We start from the raw sequence: 22,494 nt of genomic DNA, 5'->3' as shown, positions 1-22,494 counted from the left end.
CAAAAAACTTTGCACCTAATATTATATTATAAATTATTATTATAAAACAATACATTTATTTTGATGATTATTATATTTGCACCTTGACTCCTGCCTCTTACCTTCTCCTGGCATAGAGGCATTAACGTCTCTGAGATTTGCGTTTTTCAGACACGCCACTGCGCCCTGTGTTTGCATGTTCCGTGGTGCATGTTTTCTCATCTCTTCCACGTCTGTTGTCCTTCATGCCCAAACAAAGAGCCGAGACTCGGTCCCATCCCCCCACGAGCCTCCCGTGCTCCTCCAGATTTCCTCACATCTCTCCCTCCTGTTTTCCTTCTCTCTCTCTCTCTCCTCCTTTGTCTTCCACTCTTTTCTCTCGCCGCTATCTAATTCCTCTCCTGCCATCATACATTTGTCTCTCCCGCTGGCTTCATTTCTCCCCCCGTCTCGTTGTTTTCTCCTTCGCCCCTCCTCCATCCCTCTCTGGCTCTCGTTCCCCTCTCTCAGCTGGCTCTTGCAGGTATTCTCTCAGTATGTCATTGTGGAGCACTCTGGGAGTGATTAAACCATCATACACAATCCGTATGGCACGGCGCTCGCGTCAGGCTCCATACATCACTGCCTAATGCAGCCAATGGGATGAATTAGAGGCGAGATGAACCTCATGGGTTGCGGCTGCTCGGTGGAGACGTTCTGCAGCTTTGCCCTGTGAGGGACGTATGCGTATCGATCCAGAGCTTTATGCTCAACTTCTTTGTACCTTTGGCTTGAAAGAGGCCTGTATTTCTGGATGGATGTCATCTAACTTATTTTTATTCTTTTTTTTAAAATCAGGGATTGTGAGCATTTGGTGTATTCATAGAGTAGAAACTCCAAACGCTGCTATCATTTTTGATCAACCAACATGTCAGCTGGACTGTTCATCATCAGATTACAGATTACTGCAATAAACAAAAGTGCTTTTTTAGGGTAATCGTGTACCCCCAAATAAAAATAAATATACTAAAATGTATTTTCTGTTCTATTTGTTTTTATTTTTTATATATATATTTTTTTTTTTTAAAACTTGCTACGTGTACTGTGTTAGGCTAACTGAGATTTGTCATAACATTTGAATATCATTGCTCTTTTGTTGATTTTGATTGCTTCTATAATCCTCATTTGTAAGTCGCTTTGGATAAAAGCATCTGCTAAATAACTAAATGTAAATCTATTTTAAATGAATTTATTTGATGCTAAGAATACTACAGATATATTTACATATTTATGTTCCTAATAAAAATACCTTGCCATTGCACTTTTAGTATACTAAACTGGTATACTTAAAAGTCTGCTAAATTGGAACAACTAATTTTGTACTTAATGCACTTTAATTGTGCAGAAATAGTGCTGAATTCCAACTAGAGATATACTGAAGTATATTTGATTTGTTCTAAAGTGGAACTATTGCAAGTATTCTTCAGGTACACTTTAAATATCTTGCATTTAAAGACCAATATTATTCATAGATCATACAATCCTCAACAATAGACAAACTCCAAATAAATTTAATTATAATTTTGTATCTGTAAGTCTCTCGAGTGATATGTCAGTAAATATGTTAATAGATTTTAACTATACTTCATATGAAATAAATATATTTGTATATATTACTTTTTTACTAGGGCCATATTGATATAAAAACACAAAGAGAAAGAATATATCTTCCACTCGTTGTTATCAACAACATGAAGTGCATTAAACATTACATCAGAGTTTCCCAAAATAGACTTTGTGAAGAAACTGCAGGGGGGTTCGTGAGTTAAATGTAAAGCTAATAATTAATTAATTAATTAATTAAATTAATTAATTAAATTAAAAATAAAATAAATTTTTTTTTTTTAATTGCAACAATCAAAATAAAACACTTAATAAAAATATACACAGGTAATGATTTTTCTAAGGCATGTTAATAAAAATTACTTTAATGTCCTAATTGAACTATGGCCTAATCCTGGCTTAGTCTAAACCCTGTCTGTGAAACCGGGCCATAATGTTGTATTTTATATTTTCATTTCTCACCAAAAGACCATAATAATGTCAACCATGTGAATATGTAATCGTGTAATCAATTAAAAAAAAAAAACTGTAGTATGATTACAAGTATTTAAATGTAATATAACCTAGTTATGTGTTCCAGATTACATTTAATCACACACAGATAGATAGATAGATAGATAGATAGATAGATAGATAGATAGATAGATATTGTAGATAGGTTTCGTTTATAATATTGTCATTATTAAATTGCATTGTAAATTTGCCAGTCCAAAATTTGCACATCCAAATTCTGTATCTTAATTTTCATTGTGCATCGAGCAGAATGTTACATCACAACAATATAAATCCAAAAATCATATCTGGTTATTCATCCAATCAAAAGAATTGCATTCAATTCCTTGTCAACTTCAGTAAGCCTGAGCAAAAATACATGAAGCTGATTCTGAGAAATTGCTATCATTAGTGACTCAGGATTATATGATTACCATCAAATTTAAAGCGGCACATAAAGGAAGTGATTTGATGAGCTCTCTGAGGTCGTTTGTCTGTGTTAAAGTTAACGGCGTTCAGTCGAGCAGTCAGCTGACCTATTTATCTGTTTGTCTGTCAGATGTAATGAAGCTCTCTGTCTGTTTGTACCATATGAACCTCCCAGGCCGATTCCGAGGCTGTTTGGTGAGGCCTACATCATCTATTTCTTAAGAAACCGCCAAGCATCCCTCCATACTGCTTTGTGTTGACGCTCCCTGTCTTTCCCAGGTGCCTTGTGGATGTGTATCGTGCTGAACCCCCACTGTAAGCCGGAACAGAAGGCCGCTTGGCTCAGGCAGCTCAAGAAGTGGAACAGTGTGGACGTGTGTCCCTTGGAGGACGGTAACCACGGCAACGAGCTGCCCAATTTAACCAATGCCTTGCCTCAGGGTGCACACGGCAACCAAGGTAAGCGTGTGTGTGTGTGTGTGTGCGTGTCATGGTGGTAGGGGCAAAAACGGGGTGTTTTAATCAACGCGCGCCCCTTTTATTAGGCTTTGTGTGACTAATGGAATGCCCCTAATAACAGCGGTTCAGTACTTCCTCCCTGGCTTTTCTCCTCTAATCACAAATCATAACTAAAGCCAAAACTGGAACGCTGGGACGGGGAAATGAAAAATAGCTCCATTGAAACTTTTCGATTAGTCAGGTCTTTTATACCGAGGCGACAACGTCTGCAGAGATTTTATGATGTGTTTTGTTATAAATATTCATGCTCCAGACAGGTAATTGCAAAGAAATGACTTCCCCTTTTCCTAAGGCATGGATATTTTGGGCATGAATGGGCTCTAGACTGGTTGGCACAGAGGTTGTATAGATTTAATTAAAGTTTTTTTTGTCTGGGATGCACTAAGGCTGGGCGATATAGCAAATATTTATGATATATGGTCTGTTGTTGTTGAGAATAAAATTTGCTGTTTAAGTGTTATTAGACTGTTCAAAAGTTTGAGGTCAGTCATATTTGTATTTATTGTTGAAAGAATTTAATATGTTTATTTAGCAAGTATGCATTAAATTGATCAAAAGTCACAGTAAAGGCATTTATGATGTTTCTATTCCAAATAAATGCTGTTATTTTTAATGTTCTGTTTATCACAGAATACTGAAAAAAGTATCACAATTTCCACAAAAATATGAATCAGCACAACTGTTTTCTGCATTGATAACCATAAGTTATGTTTCTTGAGCATATTACAATGAGATCATGTGACACTGAAGACTTCAGTAATGATGCTGCAATCAGAGAAATAAATTACATTTTACAATATATTCAAATAGAAAGCAGTTATTTTAAATTGTAAAAATATTTCACGATATTACTGTTTTTACTGTATTTTTTTATCAAATAAATGCTGCCTCGGTGAGCAGAAGAGACTGACTTCTGCATATAAGACCACAAACTTTTGAACTGACTGATTCAGTGATTCATTTGTGTTATCACTCAAAAATGTTTACAGAAGTCACAGTATCATATAGTTTACTAAAGGCTTGATATAATAATTTATGATAGCTAGATGACCCAGCCCATGTAAAGCCACCTTGCAGCGGTCATGTCGGTATCTGCAGCACCTGTGAATGACAGTTCAGCTCGCTCCAACTAACCTAAGGACTTACCACCGAAGGTTTTACCATTTGCCCCTGACAGACAGGCCCCCAGGGGCCTTGCTCTCAGAGCTAGCATTGAGAATGACAGAGCAATTTCCTTACCCTTTTCCCTGTCTGTCCTCCTCCTCCTCCTTCCTCCCCTTCTTCGTCCTCAGATTCGGGCACCCGTCCCCACCGGACGGTTTTCACGCGAGCCATCGAGGCCTGCGATCTCCACTGGCAAGACAGCCACTTACAGCACATTATCAACGACGACCTCTACACCAACTACTGTTACCATGACAACACTGAAAATTCACTCTTTGACTCTCGCGGCTGGCTCCTGTGGCACGGTGAGTGGCTCGGCCGGAAAAAGACGTTTGCTTGACTCGCCTCTTTGTGTAACGCAGTCTATAGCATTAAGAAAAAAAAGCAGAGCGAGTTAAAGAAAAAAGCAATGAATGGAGGCTTTATAGAGAGCGAGAACAAACGTTTCTAACAAAATTAAAGGCATTTTTATTTTCTGTCCCACTAGCCTTTTGCGTGTGGGTGAATATGTTTCTATTGTGCCCATCTGAGATTTGTTAAAGGATTTTTGGGGGGATTTCTATCACAGAACACGTCCCTACAGCCTGCGCCAGGGTAGATGCACTGAGATCTCACGGTTACCCACGGGAAGCACTGCGATTGGCCATCGCCATCGTCAACACCCTGCGTCGGCAGCAGCAGAAACAGCTGGAGCTCTTCCGAAACCACAAGAAAGGTGAGTTAAAAACTGTATTGCTGGAAATTAATATTTGGTAGGGGAAAGCGTTTGTTTATAAGTTGTTGCAATGCATAATCATTTCTTACATTAGTGCAATGGCAGCACGGTTTTCCATGCACCGTTAATTATTTTTGTTATATATGGGAGGAGACAAATCTTACAGAATGATGTAATGCCTCAGACGAACTTGCTAACATTTGACCACAACCATGGCTACATTTCCAAAAACCTTTGTAAGCCTAAGTAGATCATAGAAGCATTGGCACCAATGGTCTCTATGATCAACTTAACTCATAATGCTAATGCTTTTGGGAAAGGCAGCCCATGTCTGAGTTATTAATGGTATTTGATGCATCACATTGTTGCTTATTTGCATAGTATTTCAAAGATTTTAAAGGGCACCTATTATGCCCCTTTTTACAAGATGTAATATAAACCTCAGGTGTCCCCAGAATGTGTCTGTGCAGTATCAGCTCCAAATACCCCACAAATCACTTATCGTATCATTTTGAAAATGTCTAATTTGAGTGGAAGCAGAAACGCGCTGTTTTTGTGCATGTCTCTTTAAATGCAAATGAGCTGCTGTACCTCAGATACTCTGCCTAAAAACATCTGTTTGATTATCATGTCTATCGCATTGAAATCATGCGTTTTAAAGCCATATCAATTTAAACTTCAGATACACGGTTTTCTGAGTGAACAGAAAGCAGCTGTTACATGGCTTGCGAGTACTATGTCTTATTGAGCTTAAACTGTCAGGTTTATGTTAAAAACACACATAAGTTACAAAAACACAGTCGGTTATGTCTGGGAAAGGTATCACATGTCTTTATTAGATCTGTGTAATAAGTGACAGCAGTGTGTACGCTGTTAATATGACCCAGACAAACAGAAAATCACTCTGAACTGAGTAACTTCTGTAGAATTAATAAAAAGACGTTTCTTACTTGAATGCTGCTTTTAAATGCTCTTTCGTGAGGATAAACATGGCAGATTGTGTGCAGCTCACTCAGGGCGGGGTCATTGCTAAAACAGCAGTGTCCATCAACAGTCGTGGGTGGGGCTTGTGAAATATGATTCTGCGAATGGCTTGTTATGAGACATTGCTTATGATTTATGGGGATTAAAAAAAGGAGTGAGTGCATTTTTATCGTTATAGGGTGGCTGTGTACATACACGGTCAACACACAGTTATGTTTCAAACAACATAAAAGTGAATTTTGCATAATAGGTGCCCAGTTTTTTTTTAGATTGGACAGAGCCTCATTGCATTGCCAACAGCCACTTGTGTTGCCAGATATCATCCATTTTTATTTAAGTGATTTGCAGATGCTTTGATGCTGTCGTATATGAGCAGTTTAAGTCTGACATGTTCTCTCTATAATTTCCCATCTTTTTTCTGTCATCTGTATCATTAACAGTGCCAAAAAGGCCAAAAAATGGTAGCATTGTTACCCAATTATCTTTTCAGTACGGTGTTCCTGTGCTCGCTGTCTCAGTATCTAATGGCCAGGTAACGGTTTCATGCAGCACTGCTCTTCACTAGGGCTGAATGTCCACTCATGCCCAGGTCAATTGCATTTAAATGCAGATGACTGCTTGTTGTGGTGAAAAGTGCCCACGCATAATTCATATTATTCAAATGAGCGAAGCAGCTCTATGGCCCGGTTCTGGGCTTTATGTAAAACACCAGTGTAATGAATTCCACAAAAGACAGATGCTATAGGAAATCACTGTCTCCCATTGTTCAACTCACATAGTCAGACTCTGGATACGGTTTCGTCTTTTGGTAGATAGTGTGCTATTTTTATCACTATGTTATGTATTTGTTTCTATTCATAATTTCTCTCTAGTCATCTGCAATGTCTAAAGAATCAACTAGAGTATAACTCATATTAATAATGACCCTAATAAGCACAATAAATAACACAAATATTGAGTAAAATTTTCAATTTTTTACGTTTATTTATTTTTTATCAATGCATGTCAGTACTGAATAAAATTATCTCAAGTTTGTTGCAATGCTTTCTGGAACAGTTGCAAGATACTGGCAAAAACAAAGTACCATGTAAAGCAGTGCAATTTTCTTACCTTCTTTTTGGAACAGCATTTGCTTAGGAAACATGCCTGTGATGTAAGTTGCCTAGATAAGGAGCTCTCTAGGGTTTCCATTGCTTACATAAATAAGGTCAAAGAGAGTGTCTTTTTGTATCATCCAAATCAAACCATTTTATCTTTTTCTCTATCTAGATCTGCTTCATAAAGGGGTGACGTCCATTACTAATCTAGAGGGATGGGTGGGACACCCTTTGGACCCCATTGGAACGCTCTTCAGCACGCTGATGGAAACGGGCCGCGGGGATGAAGACAGTTCGCAAGGCGGGTTTCTAGATTTCTCAGGTACAAAGATGTGAGATGCCGCAGCATGATTCATGTTATTTACAGAGCTGAAACTGTCAAGTCCTATTAACACCCTGTTAAAGCATGAGGCGTCTTAAGCATCTTCTGTAAATATTTATAGTAAAAACGGTTACGTTTATACAGCATATTTCATGCGTCATGTGCTCCACTTAGGAAAAGCCGGTCTGTAAATCATATGTCGTTTTTGCTTTGTTAACGACAAAACGTCTATTTGCAACAAGAGTTTCCCGGTTTTTAGACCACCATAGTAGACCCGATCAACCCTCTCTCCAATTAACCTCACGTATGCTATTACTTTAGACTCTGATTAAAAAGATATGGTATATATTAGGAGTAAAGCATGAGTCTCTTTTATCTGAGCCTAAAAGTCATAACTTTATTCTTCCCTGCTGCATTTTTAATGCACTTTTAATTTTAATGATTTCTGTTCCCATCTCTTATTCATGAGCTTTGATTGGAGAGATGACTGTATCACAATCAGAGAACACGGTGCTGCAATTATACATTATTGTTGCCTTTGGGCTCATGCCCATTCTGATTGGCACCTGAAAGGGTAGGTGCGATCGCCCGTCTCCAGCAAGCCCACTCAAGATGGAGACCGTAGAGCCACAAGTCCAACACACAAACAAACTAATTAATTGACTCACCCATTAATGGACTTATACATGATTAGGAGTCTTATGGTCCAAAAGGGATTTTGATGAGGATAGGATTTTGCGTGATACCAGATATCTGTGGACTATGTAGGAGCTGTAACTTTGCCAGACATATCCTTATGTAGTCCTCCAAATCTCCCAGCTTCCTGTCTAGGGCTTTCTATTAGGTTCAGTTAGTCCAAGAGTAGGCAAGGCTCTCCTCAAGCCAAAGCACTGGCTTTTATTTCTCTCTTGCTGTGGTTGGCTTTGAACTTAGAGTTTATTAGGTAAGGAGAAAGAAAGAGATTTGGTGGTGGGAGTGCAATATAAAAGAAGGTGTGAAGCCTCAAGCTTCCCTCTTTGTGCTCATTTTTGATTAGGACATTAAATCCTCCCGGAGCCAGCCGCACGGGTCCAAAGAGGCATCATTAAAACGTTATGATGCTTCTCATTATTAGCCCCAAATGAGTCGCCAATGGTATTAATGTGTAACCGAGAACATGGAGCTTTGGATTCACTTTGTTGTTAAAATAGTAAAGACAAGAACGATCAGAAATCCAGGCCTTTTTTTAATGTATTTTTTTTTAATATGTTGCCCAATTGCTTTAAGGGAGGGGTTTGTGCAAAAGTCCTTTTATAAAGCTTGTTTTAATCTCAGCATATCTTTAGGCCTTCATGCATAACACATCTCATTTTGGCCCAGTGTTTGCATGGTGGAATCTCAATTTTAGAAACCTGAGGGAATGAATCATTACTACCAATAAAAAGCCTGGAATTGGTGCTGAGGGATCAATGATGCCCAGCCAATCAGATGGGTAGATTCCTCACAGCCAATCAAAAGACTAGGGGTTGACTTCTTTGCAGCCAATCAAAAGGCTGGATTTAGTTCTGAGGGACTGACTCCCTAGGACCAAATCCAGCCCTTTGATTGGTTGCAAAGGATTGGTTCCTCATGGCCAATCAAAAGGCTGTTTTTAGTGCTGAGGGCTCAACCTCTCAGCCAGTCAAAAGTCTGGTTGAGCAGTCAATATTTAGCACCATATCCAGCCTTTTCAATCACTTCTATGCAACCAATTAAAACGCTGTATTTGGTCCTTAGGGATTGACCTCTTAGCAAATTAACAGGTTGAATTTGGTGCCAATCAAACGGCTCAATTTAGTCCTGTTGGGCTGCTTCCTCAGCAACAAATCCATCGTTTTGATTGCACCTAAAGGTTCTGTTCCTCACACCCAATAAGCAGACTGGATTTGGTGCCAAAGGATCGACTTCTCAGCCAATTATATAGCTGCATTTGGTGCGAAGGATAAGTTTCTCAAAGCCAATCGAAAGACTGGTTTAGGCATCAATCCTTAGTACCATATTTGGCCTTTTAATTGGCCGAGATGTTGAGCCTTTGGCACTAAATAAAGCCTTTTGATTGGTTAAGGGGCTAAAAAAAAACAGCCTTTTCAATCGACTCCAGTGCAGCCAATTAAAAACCTGTATTTGATGCCGAGTTGGTGGGAAGCCTTGCGAGGCTCAGAGCTGCATGTTGGAGTTGGCAGCAATGTAGCTGGAGATCAGTGAGGAGTGAAGAGCAGGGGCTCAGTCTGTCTGTCTTTCTGTCTTTCTCTTGCTCTCTACTAGTTACTAAATACAGCCTGGGCCTCATCATATCCAATAGCATTTTGCACCATCTCACAGATATGAATGTGATGCATGAACTATCCAGTACATTTGCAAGTCCAGGGTACAGTGTATTACCTCAGTCACTCAGGAGCCTAATTGAGCATGCCTTGCTCTATGCCATATCAGGATGAGCTGCTTCATTAGACCAGGCAGAGTCCAGGCAGAGTTTCTCTCTGGTGCCTCATTATACGACAAGACCTGTCTAAGAACCAGTGCCTGGGAGGAAGGTCTCACTATGGTGGTTAACTCCGGAGGTGTCACCACCTCCCGGTTTCTTACACTCTTTCTGTTTCTCACCCTCTGCAGCCAGCACAATGAGCTCGAGCAAGCACAGCGAGCTGCACTTGTTTCCGTCCACGCGCCGCTTTCTAGAGGAGGGTGAGTCATATCTGGCCCTGGCGGTGGAAACGGCCCTGATGGGACTGGGTCAGCAGAGAATCATGCCCGACGGACTGTACGCCCAAGAGAAGGTGTGCCGCAATGAGGAGCACCTGATCGCCAAGCTGCAGGAAGTTGACCTGGATGACACCCTGGTCAAGATCTTCCGCAAGCAAGCTGTCTTCCTGTTAGAGGGTAAGTCTTGGTGATTTAGGCTACAGTGCGAGGGAATGACGGGAATGCTGTTTGTTTTTCATTAACTGAGGCTGAAAGCAATAGCCTGGGGAAGCAATTTGGACATAGCTAACTATTCTGGAATGGGTGCATCTGATTTCCTCATGCGTCAGCTTAATATCTAGCCAAATAGTTTGTGAAGCGTGTCTTTAAAAATCTGCTCTAGAATAGCACATACTATATACCAAGGGTGTCCAATTCTGCTCTCTGAGGGCTGCCTTCATGCAGTTTAGCTAAAACCTGTTCCGACACACTTGATCGAATGTTCCTAGTAATCTTGAAGACCTTGATTAGCTGGTTCAGTTGTTGTTTGAGAAGGCGATGCTCTGGAAGTTGGTACTGTAATAAGCTTGAAAAATACAGTTAAATCGCATGTATTTTTTACTTAACATAAAGATGATGTTAAACTATCTAGCGATCACAACATCGTGGAAGCCTTCCCTGCAAAATTCGCCACCATGATGTTGAAATTAGCTTAACAACTTTACCTGTATTTGCTAATCCATTGCTGATGTTTCTGAATCATTTATAGGGCATTGGTAGTGTGTTCTGGGTGGATGCTAGTCAGTTGCAAAGATAGGGCCTTGTTAGATGGTCGCTTACTTTGCAAGGCCCTAGAAACCACTAAGAATACCTTAGCAACTAACCTAGAACAGTCTAGCAAATAATTCAGAAACTTAAGGAAAGTTGTGAAGCTACCAAACTTCAACATCATGGTGGCGTGTTTTGCAGGGAAAGAACCATGCTTGTTTTCTTCAGAAAACCTAGTTGTTTTCCTCTTTTAACAAAGTTTCAGACTCCATTAAGATGCATTTCCCTCAAAGCGGTGTTCAGCATGCGCAAAGGCGCTCAGTGGTGGACGAGGCTGTTTGTTTCACTCGCGGCTGGTGTTGGGAGTAAAACGAAATGGTCTTTGCCTACAGAACCACCTCTGAACGCCACTGGGTTGTTTTGAAAGAATGAAGAGAACTGATAAACTGGCCCCACTGTATGGATTCCTCCACCCAGCATATGCCAAGAGCGTGACGGGGGCACAATAAACAGGAAGGCACGCATTCTATTGGCTACAGGGTTTGGGGGAGTTCTGGCCAAATGTGAAAATCCATCAAAACAACAAGAGCGTTCTCACACTGAGCACGCCACCCCCTTCCAGCACACGCTGTAATAGAGTTAGCATGCTCAGCTGTTGTATGTGTGTGTGTTTTCAGTTAGCATCTTCAAGACGTGACTGTAGCTCTGTTGCAAGCCTAGTGAGCTGCCTTGCTGTAATCTGGCTACATAAGCAGATGCTTACTAAGGTTCAGTTGAACAGAGGTTGACCAAACACTTTATATTAACCAAGATGGTTTACTCCTATTACTATGAATGAGAAAATGTTCAATGCACAAAATTGCAGAATGTCCTACCGTTTAATTAAAAGGTACACACCATTACACACCATTTTTCAAGTTCAAGTCCACCAATGTTAATCTACTCTCCTGTCTGGTTTGTCTGTCGGACAAAAATGGCAGATTCTGCATTATGATTGGTCTGATCGCCTGTCAGTCGAACTTCCAGCGAAGGGTCAGTTGGTTTAAAGTCATCGCATCACTGCAGTTGCCATTAGAGGCTGCCCTAAGCTTTACCATCCTGAAATATATGCTATTTAAGTGTTAAAAATATAAATAAATAAAAACATTTTTCAGATTTTATTGCCGATTTGAAATGTTATTTAAATGTGACTTGATTTCAGTATTCCCATATTCATGTATAAAAGAGTTGGTCTTGCATGCCAAAAAAAAAAGGCAGACTTTCCTTGAAAGGGACTTTAGTTTGACATTAGCGTGATGCTAAGCTAACAGCTTGAAGATCTAATAAGTATAAAATACATAGTATGGTACTAATTAGTTTTTTTTACTTTTTAGTAGTTAAATACATAGTAATTTAATGATTTATTTTTCGCTCAAAGCTCATCACAAGGCATTCTGGGAAGTATACATGCAGTGTTTATGATTTAGCCAAAATAAGGGATGTTATGAGGCAGCATGATCATGCTTTGCAAAGAAGGCAATCCCAGAATGCTTTGCAACAAACTCTGGGGAGATCATGTATCCGAAATGAATAATTTGTCGAGATGGATGTTGACTATGCGTATACTTTATTATTTAGTTATACTATTACACAATATTACTAAATATTTGTGTGTAATAAGTATTGTTATGCTTATCTGGGTTAGCTTAGCAGTACGCTAAGTCGAGTTGAGTGCTATTTGTGAGTTTCTGCCTATGCAGAGCATCACGTATGAGGTTTTATTTTGGTTAAGATGCTGTCTAGGTAGCTGGTAGCACGTATGCCTCTTATGAATGTTTATTTTGGTTAGTTTGTCTGTGTCTGTTTGTATGTCCAGTGCTGTGTGTATTTGTGAAGTGGCTTGTGGTCGCTGTGCTCTCCATCTAAAATAATCTAATGACAGGAAAAGCTAAGCTCTAACACAGGGTTATTCAAATGTTGCACTGGAGGGCCAATGCAGTGCAGAGTTTGGCTCCAACCGTGATCAAAGTCACCTGCCTGTGATTTTCTAATGATCCCAAAAACATTGATTAGCATGCTCAGGTGTGTTTGACTAGTGTTGGAGCCAAACTCTGCACCGCATTGGCCCTCCAGGGCAAGATTTGAATAACCCTGCTCTAACATATGGCTTCTAGCATTGCAGTTTATATTTTAGGCAAGTGTGAAAAGGCCTGCATGCTTGAAAGTGGGCGTGTGGTTTTCATCTGGTTTGAGGATGAGGAGGGGGAAGGTCTGTAAAATGATCTGTAAGCACCACGATGCAGCACTCGCCCCGGAAACGCCACGGCCCGCTTTTTGTGAATTTCGAATAATGTTAATTGACGGTTTTCAGAGAAGATGTTATCCATGTTCACTCTTGACCTACAGTACGACCATCTATGATGCTGGAGGGAAACCGATGGTAATACGCTTACAATACCATGGTGGTGTTTAAAGCAAAATGCAAATACTGTTAAAGTGATGGCAGCACCTAAGTACATTATGTGGTTTTGATGTGTCATGCCGAAGGGTATCTTGGGTGTGTGTGAAACAGTGCATCACAGGTTGGGAAGTGAAACATGAACCTCGAAGGCGTTTCTTTCTCACAAACACACGCTTACACCCTGTTTGTACCTACAAATCTGTGCATTCCTAACCACATCTCACACCTTCAGAAAGGCATGTGCTGTATCTTCCGAAGGTGTACGACACCTTTATTCAAATCATTGTTCACGATTTTGCATTTTCAAACCTGTGGTTTATATTGGTGATGGAAATAATTAAATAAATGTAAAAAAGTACTTTCTGTAGGTTTCATCTAGATCTTATGTGACTGTATGTTGTTTTTAACATTTCACAGAAGCATTGCACCTAAATAAACTGAGTAGTACGTGTGAATGGAAATTGAAACTGTGTTCATTTAAATCAGAGTTTCCTAAACTGGAGAGTTGATGAGTTGTTTCAAGGCTTATAATTATTTACATTTATAAAAATGGCAACTTAAATCATAATGAATATAATTTAAACCATAATGAAAAAAATTTAAGTAATTTACCTTCGGGTCATATGACCATAAGCCTAAACTGGAGAACCAATAAAAGGTGAATGTGTTAAATTTGACGTATTCAAAGCCATAAACAAAAAAATAAACCAAATAAAATAAAAAATACAAAATTTAAATTAAAAATTAAACATCTAAACAAAGCTTTAGTCAAAAAAACATCTTTATTTGTTGAGTACCATATTTGATGCATCAGGCTTTTTTTGGCTCATACAGCTTGATATAATTAAAATTTTGAGCTTAAAGGAAAAAAAACATTAGTTATATTTAGAAAGTATGCAGTTTTGTGCCGCTGTTAAATGCTTTTTATTTGATAGACAAAAAACAGAGAACAGAAGGCATGTAGTAGACTGTGTGCAACATGTGACAAAAAGGTTTGGGAATCTCTGATTTAAATGAAAGTAAATGCAATTGTTCCTGTATGTTTTTGTGTGCATGAACGGCTGTGTTTTTCTCTTGCAGGTGGGCCCTACAGTGGTTTGGGAGAGCTCATCTATAGAGAGAGCGTTCCAATGCACACGTTTGCCAAGTATCTCTTCACATGCCTCCTACCTCACGATGCCGAACTGGCGTACAAAATTGCACTGAGAGCAATGCGGTGAGTTTCCACAGGCCGCACGGGCGACACTTGCTGCCAAAACAGTCACGTCCACCTACAATAATGAACACGCCCACGGCTGTGGCTTAGTTTCCCCTCACGTCTCTTGTTTTTACCGATTTTACTCACCCTGAGAAGGCACGGTTACGTCTTCGCTGATTCTCAGATATGTATGTGTGTGTGTGTGTGTGTAGGGCGTGAGGTTATCTGGGGCACCATTTAATCAAAAGACGCCTTTTGCTTGAAAAACTGCTAAATAATTCATGGCCACTGAAAATGAGTTTTTGAAAAAGTGTGAATAATAAATATGTGTCGTTGAGTCTAATTTGGGCTGCAGAGGTAACGCAGAGCACTCCTTTCACCCCACACTCCCCCTCAACTCCTTATGCGCATTTATACAAACCCTGTGTGTGTATATGTTAGCAACAATTTCACATTATCAGCAGCAGTTATTCATGCGCCTTTACAAAACCTGTTTAATACATATTTTGAATATTTAAATAAAGTCTTTGTCAGCATACACACACACAGCACATTCATGAAACACAAGCAGAATGAAATTAAACCGTTATATATTAAATAAGTGTACAAATGTACAAATAATAAATTACATGAAATACATCCGGAAATGTCAAACAGATTTTGAATCTCTTTTAAAACTAGATTTGATCAAGTGGTATTTACCAGATGTCACATAGGTCATACAAGACTGACTCATGCATTTTTGCTTGAAGGTGAAAACCCTACTCAATGCATGTTTTGCAGGGTTTCCCTTTCTGTCAAACATATTTTATTGGACTGTCCACTTTTTAATGTATGTAGAAAACTCTTTTATGAAGTGAACTCACTTAAAGAGTTATTTAGTAAAATTTTAGAATTCTTATCATATGTTAATCAAAAAAATCTTGTGTAATATAACTTGTTTGTTTGTGTGCTGGTTTTTATTTTATTTGTTATACTTGTATTTTTTAAATAGTTTTTGCCATAAAAGTAGCCTAAGATGCTGACATGGCATTAAATAAAAATATACTACTACTAAATATAGATAAATTGGTTAAATTGGAATTTTGCATACACTGATGTATTCACGTATTTCAAAGCAAGTTTACGTTTAGTTTTACGAATTAACACTGAAAATCAGTTCTGCTTGTTACGATGTAAACTGGTGCATTCACTCGAGTATTATGATTCCAACCAAGTTGTAAAGTTAATCTTTGCACAAAATTGGGATATCGTTACACCAAAACATTTCGTTAGTTATGCTTGTGTTTAATAAATGAGTGCCGATGTGTAACAGAAATTCTTAAACTGTGTCCTAATAGGTGTGATGCAATAATTAGTCCATCCACTGAAAGCGAAAAAGTTGCACAACGCGATCACAGCCAGTCCAAACATATTTAATGTTTAATATGCAGTTAAGCGCAGTGGACTCATAAGATTTCACTGTGAACATCAGTGTTATCTTTGATCGTATGTTGCTTTATGGCTGGTTCTGGCAAGGTTTCCAACTTCCGGCTGGTCCAACAGATTTATATCGACATCTTGTCACGGATTTCCTCTCATATGTTTTATTAATTTTCCTTTTTTAACCAACCCACACAAAAAAAAGCCAAATCTGTATGATATTGTATTATATTTTGATTGGATTGTGTTTACCGGGTGATTTGCAGCTCAGGATACACGTATAAAGTCGATGGTATCAAACAAAGATCCACCTAAATTTAGCCAGCGCAGGAGCTTCGGGCTCAGTATTGACTTTCTCTATAAAAAGACCGTGGCCTCCAAATAACTGCTCTCCATGGCATTGGCTCAGACGAGGGCTGATCTCCTCACAATACAATTCCCTTTGTAGATGGCTTGGTAATTAGCTCCATGCCAGGACACGATGCTTTGACATATTTGCGCCGCACTGGAGACGAAGAACGAAATCCTGCTCCGACATGAATATGCATGATCAGTTAGATGATTTTTAGTTGCATACGATCAGAAAGCCAAGGTAGCCTCAGAAAGCCATCAAAGATGCCCAACATGCAACTAACAGCCAATTTGCAAGATCATATTTGACATCTGCGCATAATGAGGATGACAATTTTGTAAGTGCATGGCAAAAATATGCTCCTATTAAGATCTCTGAAGTTCATGTCATGATTCAAACCGGGTGGAATCCAGTCAGATGCACCTGTTGGCCTTGTTGTAGTTTTTCAGAAGCACAGTGAGTGTCCAGACAAACAGGATGGTCAGTAATGGGGTGTGTGTAAAGGCCGCGGGCCGCCTCCAGGCTCATGTTAGCTGGCAAAAACAATACAACAAAACCTCTGTTTGAGAACAACACACTGTCCTTTCCCGGAGGAAACTTCTGCTCTGGACCAGCCTGAAAAATACAGTTTTATGCTCAAGAAGCAACATTTACTTACACCACTGTCTTGTGTTATTGATGATTGACTGTACTCCTCCACAGGATGTGGTTTAGAACTTACTCTGGTGTTAATCTGTATGTATCTTTTTTTTGTTCAGGTTACCAGTGTTGGAATCCACGGCTCCTTCGGGCGACATGTCCCGGCCTCACCATATAGTATCAGTCGTCCCCAATCGTTACCCGCGATGGTTCACCCTCAGCCACATCGAGTCCCAGCAGTGTGAGCTGGCCTCCACCATGCTCACTGCAGCCAAAGGTTAGAGCGTCACATTCGCCAGCACGTCCATCACTCACGCGCAGGCTGCAATTACCCTGACAACAGCACTGTTTGCTTAATGGCAGGCCTGCGCACCGCATTTCCGCTAGTAGACGGCAAAACAACGAGCCCTGACCGTAAAATCAAATCTGCATTTGTCTCCTCGGTTTGGAGAAACAAGACACTTGGAGAAGTTGCAAATTCGCAGCACTATTTTTAAGATCTAATTGCACCGCAGTGCAGAGAAGCTGAAATCAGAGGAAATCAACATGCTGGTGATAAATAGAAATCCTGTCCCAGAACTGAGCGTTTGAAGGTTTTCTCAGCGTCTTGTATCACACCGGGCGTCTGGCACTAGTGCTGACTCACGGCTCATTATGCAGCTGTGTGTGTGTGTGTGTGTGTGTGTGTGTATGTATGTACACGCACACGCGCATGTGTTATGCAGTGCTGTAGACGAGTGAAAGGGTTTCCGAGTGCCTGATGTCTCTCCAAGGTCACTGGTGACTGTTTGCAGTGTTTACAAAAATGGCCAGTCATGTCAAATTTCCATCACTTGCGTGAATCCGTTTATATGCCATGAAATATTTACAAAATATTAAACGTTCTCTGTCCTCCCTTGTATTTTTAGTAGAGATGGACATGAGGACCTGAGTAGTTCAATCAATGTTCAATCAAATTTAATTAAATGAATTATATTAATATTAAATATTTGTATACTGACAACAGTTTAATCATGAATGCATACATATTTATGCACTATTTATTAACATATTTTTACTTTATATATATATATATATAGAGAGAGAGAGAGAGAGAGAGAGAGAGAGAGAGAGAGAGAGAGAGAGAGAATGTAAAATTTGACTCTATTATATGTTCATATGATCTCTACATACATTTATACATCTAAATTGCTTATGATGTGTAATATATATGTGTTATATATTTATATCACAACAAAAAATAGTCTGAGAACAAATCTTAACAAATATGGAATATGGGACTTCATTTTTAAGATTTTTACAAATTACAAAGCTATTATTTAAAATGTTTTATGTTACATCAAAAATGTGTACATATATAAAACTCTTTCTGTATACATATACACTAATTACATAACATTCTAATTACATTGAGAACTATATATATACGTGTGTGTGTGTATGTGCGTTTTCTATGTACTTTTGAAATTATTCACACTTTGAAATGATCTCATAGTTTTAATAGCTTTACTATGTAGAAAACAGATTTGTACAGATGTTTAAGTCTTAACACGCGTTGTTTTCCTGTGGTGTTTGTAGGTGATGCTCGAAGGTTAGAGACAGTATTAGAGTCCATACAGAAGAACATTCACTCTTCCTCTCATATCTTCAAACTGGCGCAGGATGCCTTTAAGATAGCGACGCTCATGGACAGTCTGCCGGACATCACTCTGCTGAAGGTCTCTCTGGAGCTGGGTCTTCAGGTATCTACTTCTTCATCCATCGGCACACTGTGATCTCCGCTTATACCTGGTTTTACCCATTTCCTTACATTTTCTTTATAATAAATCACAGGTAATGCGTATGACGCTTTCAACGCTCAACTGGCGGAGGCGGGAGATGGTACGATGGCTAGTCACATGTGCCACAGAAGTTGGTAAGTTTGAGCCTTCAGCTTTCACTGTTACCAGATTTTGGTTACAAAAAAGCAAATAGGCAGTCAAGGATGTTAGTGATTTTACCATGGTATGGTATTATCAAGTCTTGGCTAGTTACAAAAAAAAGCAGCTAATCAAGGCTGCGCATTAGTGATTTAACCACGGTATGTTACTGAAAAGGAGTAATATGATCATAATAAATGGCCATGGGTGATTTATTTATTTATTTTTTCTCTTTACAAAATTGCAGTAATTGCCTTTTGATTTCAAAACACTGTTCAATAGTTATTTAGTTTATTATTAGCAAAATAATATAATAAAAAATAAAAAAATAAACAATAGCACAGAAAATGTTGCACTGTCATTGCAAAGATTATAAGAAACTGATCATGATAATGAGAATAGATAAATTCATATTAATTTGATCAATTTAATATTAATAAACATTATATAAATATAAATATATATATACATATTAAGTGTGTGTGTGTATGTATGTATGTATGTGTGTGTGTATATATATATATATATATATATATATATAGATATATATATATATATATATATATATATATATATAATTTACATTTATTTTATTAATATACTATGAATTAAATTAATTACATATATAAAATATTTAAATTATGTACATTTTTTAAATAAAAAATAAAATAATTTAAAAAAATAAAAAAAATACAACATCATTATGAAGAAAATCCAAGACTTTTATGTGCTCTGACAAATTGAGTACAGCACAAATATGTATAAAAAAAATAAACGGGCAGTTTTGTTTTGAGTGAAGTTGAGTGACATTGTGCTTCCTCGTGTGTCTGCAGGGGTCTACGCACTTGACAGCATCATGCAGAGCTGGTTCACCCTCTTTACTCCCACCGAGGCTACAAGCATCGTGGCTACCACGGTCATGTCCAACAGCACCATCGTCCGGCTGCACCTGGACTGCCATCAGCAGGAGAACCTGGCGAGCAGCGCGCGGACATTAGCCCTGCAGTGTGCCATGAAGGACCCTCAGAACTGCGCGCTGTCGGCCCTCACGCTCTGTGAGAAAGACCACATCGCCTTCGAGACGGCCTACCAGATCGTGCTGGACGCGGCCACCACGGGCATGAGCTACACACAGCTGTTCACCATCGCACGCTACATGGAGCACCGCGGCTACCCCATGCGCGCGTACAAACTGGCCACCCTCGCGATGGCGCATTTGAACCTGAGCTACAACCAGGACACGCATCCCGCCATCAACGACGTGCTTTGGGCTTGTGCGCTCAGCCACTCGCTGGGAAAGAACGAGCTCGCCGCCATCATCCCGCTGGTGGTGAAGAGCGTCAAGTGCGCCACCGTGCTTTCGGACATATTGCGGCGTTGCACGCTGACCACGCCCGGCATGGTGGCGCTGCACAGCCGCAGGAACTCTGGGAAATTGATGTCATTGGACAAAGCCCCACTAAGACAGCTCTTGGACGCTACGATCGGGGCCTACATCAACACGACGCACTCACGGCTCACGCACATCAGCCCGCGGCACTACAGCGAGTTCATCGAGTTCCTCAGCAAAGCCAGAGAGACTTTCCTCATGGCACACGACGGACACATTCAGTTCACGCAGTTCATAGACAACCTGAAACAGATATACAAAGGCAAAAAGAAACTCATGATGCTCGTGCGCGAGCGCTTCGGCTAGTCCGCCTTTGTACACTTTCTAAGTAAAAAAAAAAAAAAAAAAAAGAAATGACAAAAACAATACGAACCACACCGGTATTATGTGTATAGACTTACGTTTGCGCAAAAAAAAATTGGAAAAAAAGTGGAACCATGTCATGTTGTGGAAGTTTGTGTGTTTCCCCTTTATTTGTGTGAAAGCGTGTGAGAGTATGTCACAATGTTTCGGTTTACACTGAGTATATGTTGTCCAGTGGCGAAAGTCCACACAGCACTCCAGATCTCTCTGTTAAACATTCACAGCCTCAAAAGTGAAGAAGAAATATGGCTTTAAACCAAACAACACCTCCATCCTAAGTGACAAGTACCTCGTACGGCTTCAGCTTTACTCCTTCCTGAACCAGTCACACGTTACCAGTGTACTAAAGAAGGTGTTAGAAACCAGAAAAACAAAAACACGTCTCCATTTTTTGAGTTTCCCTTTCAGTTCACCAGGCTAATTGCGTGGCTTTGCAGTGCTGTTTCGTCCAAAAGCATGTCACACACACACGCTCACACACACAACCCCATTGTGCTTGCGCTTGTGGAAACTTAGCGACTGTCGACATACATCTCAGGGATTCTCTTTGAAAAAAAAGAAAAAAAAGAAGAAAAAAATGGTCATGAAAGAATGAGAGCATTTTATTGTACTGTATATATGATAGTATATGTCTGAATATTGAAAAAATGTATACGTTAACTAATTTATAAAAAGAATATTCTATGTAATGCAAAATACTTGAAGCTGCAGTACCTTGGTTTGAAACAAAACATATCAGAGGGACTAAATGCGAGCCTCGGGCTGTGTTCGGAACAGAAGGCTAGCGCACTGCTTACTGCATGAGAAATAGTACGCGAAAAAGTAAGCATTATTCCACATTTATCGTTTAATGTGATTTCATGACGTTGCATGTTTAATTCAGTTCATCTTGGAAATGAAACTGGGTGTTTTTCACATTTAATCCAATTTAAAGCGCATTGCATTGCACAGTGTCCATACTACACACTGCAGCTGCAGAAGCAGTATGCTAGCGTGTTATTCCGAACACAGCCGTGCTGTCGGGGCTGGAATCAGGCAGTGAACCTGTGTGCTGGGTATCTATGCAGAGCCACCTCCGATGCACGATCCGAGCGGTCCGGGATGCGTTGGCGTAGACCTGACCGCGCAGGGCACCAGTGGTTTGGACGGACACCCAGTGAACCAGAGCAGCAAGCCTTAGCATTAAGAATTGGGAATGCAAGAAACGCAGGCCCATGTGCCTCAAAAAACGCCTAGAAATGTAGATCCAACAGTATCGATGTTAACACAAACATGCAGAGCGATTGGCCTGACGCTCTTGTTTCTTTCCACAATAATCGAGTCACAACGAAGCTCCATTTTTATGCACAATAACATGTACATGCCTATCTGCTGACATCTTAACTTTGTGCAAGACAGAAAGTTGCTGTGTAGGTCTGACTGTTCAAACGTTTTTTTAAACACTTTTTTTTAACATTTCTTGTTTTGTTTTGTTTTTTCGTTCCTATAGGATTCCTCAACAAAACGAAAACAGCCTTCTTTCTTGCCTTGTCTTAACGCTTTAAAATAACCAAACTGGAGTTCTAACTACCAAACTTGTTCGTTAAAAATGAAAGCCAACCGACTTTGATTACAACTTCACGGTCTTTAATTTTAGCTGAATGGTTCTGTATTCTGTGCTTTAAAAAGCAGTTTTCCTATGTTTTTTGGTGCAAAAACATTGTCGAGTGTCCCCTTCCTTAGAGGTATGTCTGTAGCTCTTTTCTTTTTTTGTTCGTTTAGAAACAGAGATATCATTTTTCTTCATTTTATTTATTATGAAAGGTAAACGATTGTACTTCTTCACCCATGTCAACATTCTCATGAAGTTGAATTTAAGATTTGATACACCGATATCAATTTATTTATGTAACTAAATCACTGTTTTATAAACTTGTTAATGATTCAACATTTTTGTTTTAATTAAAATTAGTTTTTTGAGAGGAAGCAAATCATTGAGTCATTTGTGTGCACAACACTCA

General features: G+C 39.4%; 1 protein-coding gene across 2 annotated transcripts in view; it reads left to right on the top strand.

Moving 5' to 3' along the window:
• Positions 1-22,459, top strand: part of LOC109088243 (zinc finger SWIM domain-containing protein 6) — a 74,584-nt gene extending 52,125 nt beyond the window's left edge. The window contains exons 5-14 of one of the 2 annotated variants that reach the window (XM_042733240.1): positions 2,782-2,961; positions 4,314-4,490; positions 4,754-4,900; positions 7,154-7,282; positions 9,935-10,201; positions 14,292-14,427; positions 16,942-17,099; positions 18,401-18,564; positions 18,656-18,737; positions 19,575-22,459. In XM_042733240.1, the coding sequence (XP_042589174.1) occupies positions 2,782-2,961; positions 4,314-4,490; positions 4,754-4,900; positions 7,154-7,282; positions 9,935-10,201; positions 14,292-14,427; positions 16,942-17,099; positions 18,401-18,564; positions 18,656-18,737; positions 19,575-20,437 (2,303 nt within the window). In that variant the 3' untranslated portion in view covers positions 20,438-22,459. Of the gene's footprint in view, positions 1-2,781; positions 2,962-4,313; positions 4,491-4,753; positions 4,901-7,153; positions 7,304-9,934; positions 10,202-14,291; positions 14,428-16,941; positions 17,100-18,400; positions 18,565-18,655; positions 18,738-19,574 lie in introns of both variants that reach the window. The other variant, XM_042733239.1, reaches the window with a different exon arrangement.
• Positions 22,460-22,494: the final 35 nt, after the last annotated feature.

The sequence above is a fragment of the Cyprinus carpio genome, chromosome B10, assembly GCF_018340385.1.
Source record: "Cyprinus carpio isolate SPL01 chromosome B10, ASM1834038v1, whole genome shotgun sequence".
Taxonomy (NCBI): domain Eukaryota; kingdom Metazoa; phylum Chordata; class Actinopteri; order Cypriniformes; family Cyprinidae; genus Cyprinus; species Cyprinus carpio.
The sequence above is the reverse complement of the archived record's forward strand: the minus strand, read 5'-3'. Positions and strand labels throughout refer to the sequence as shown.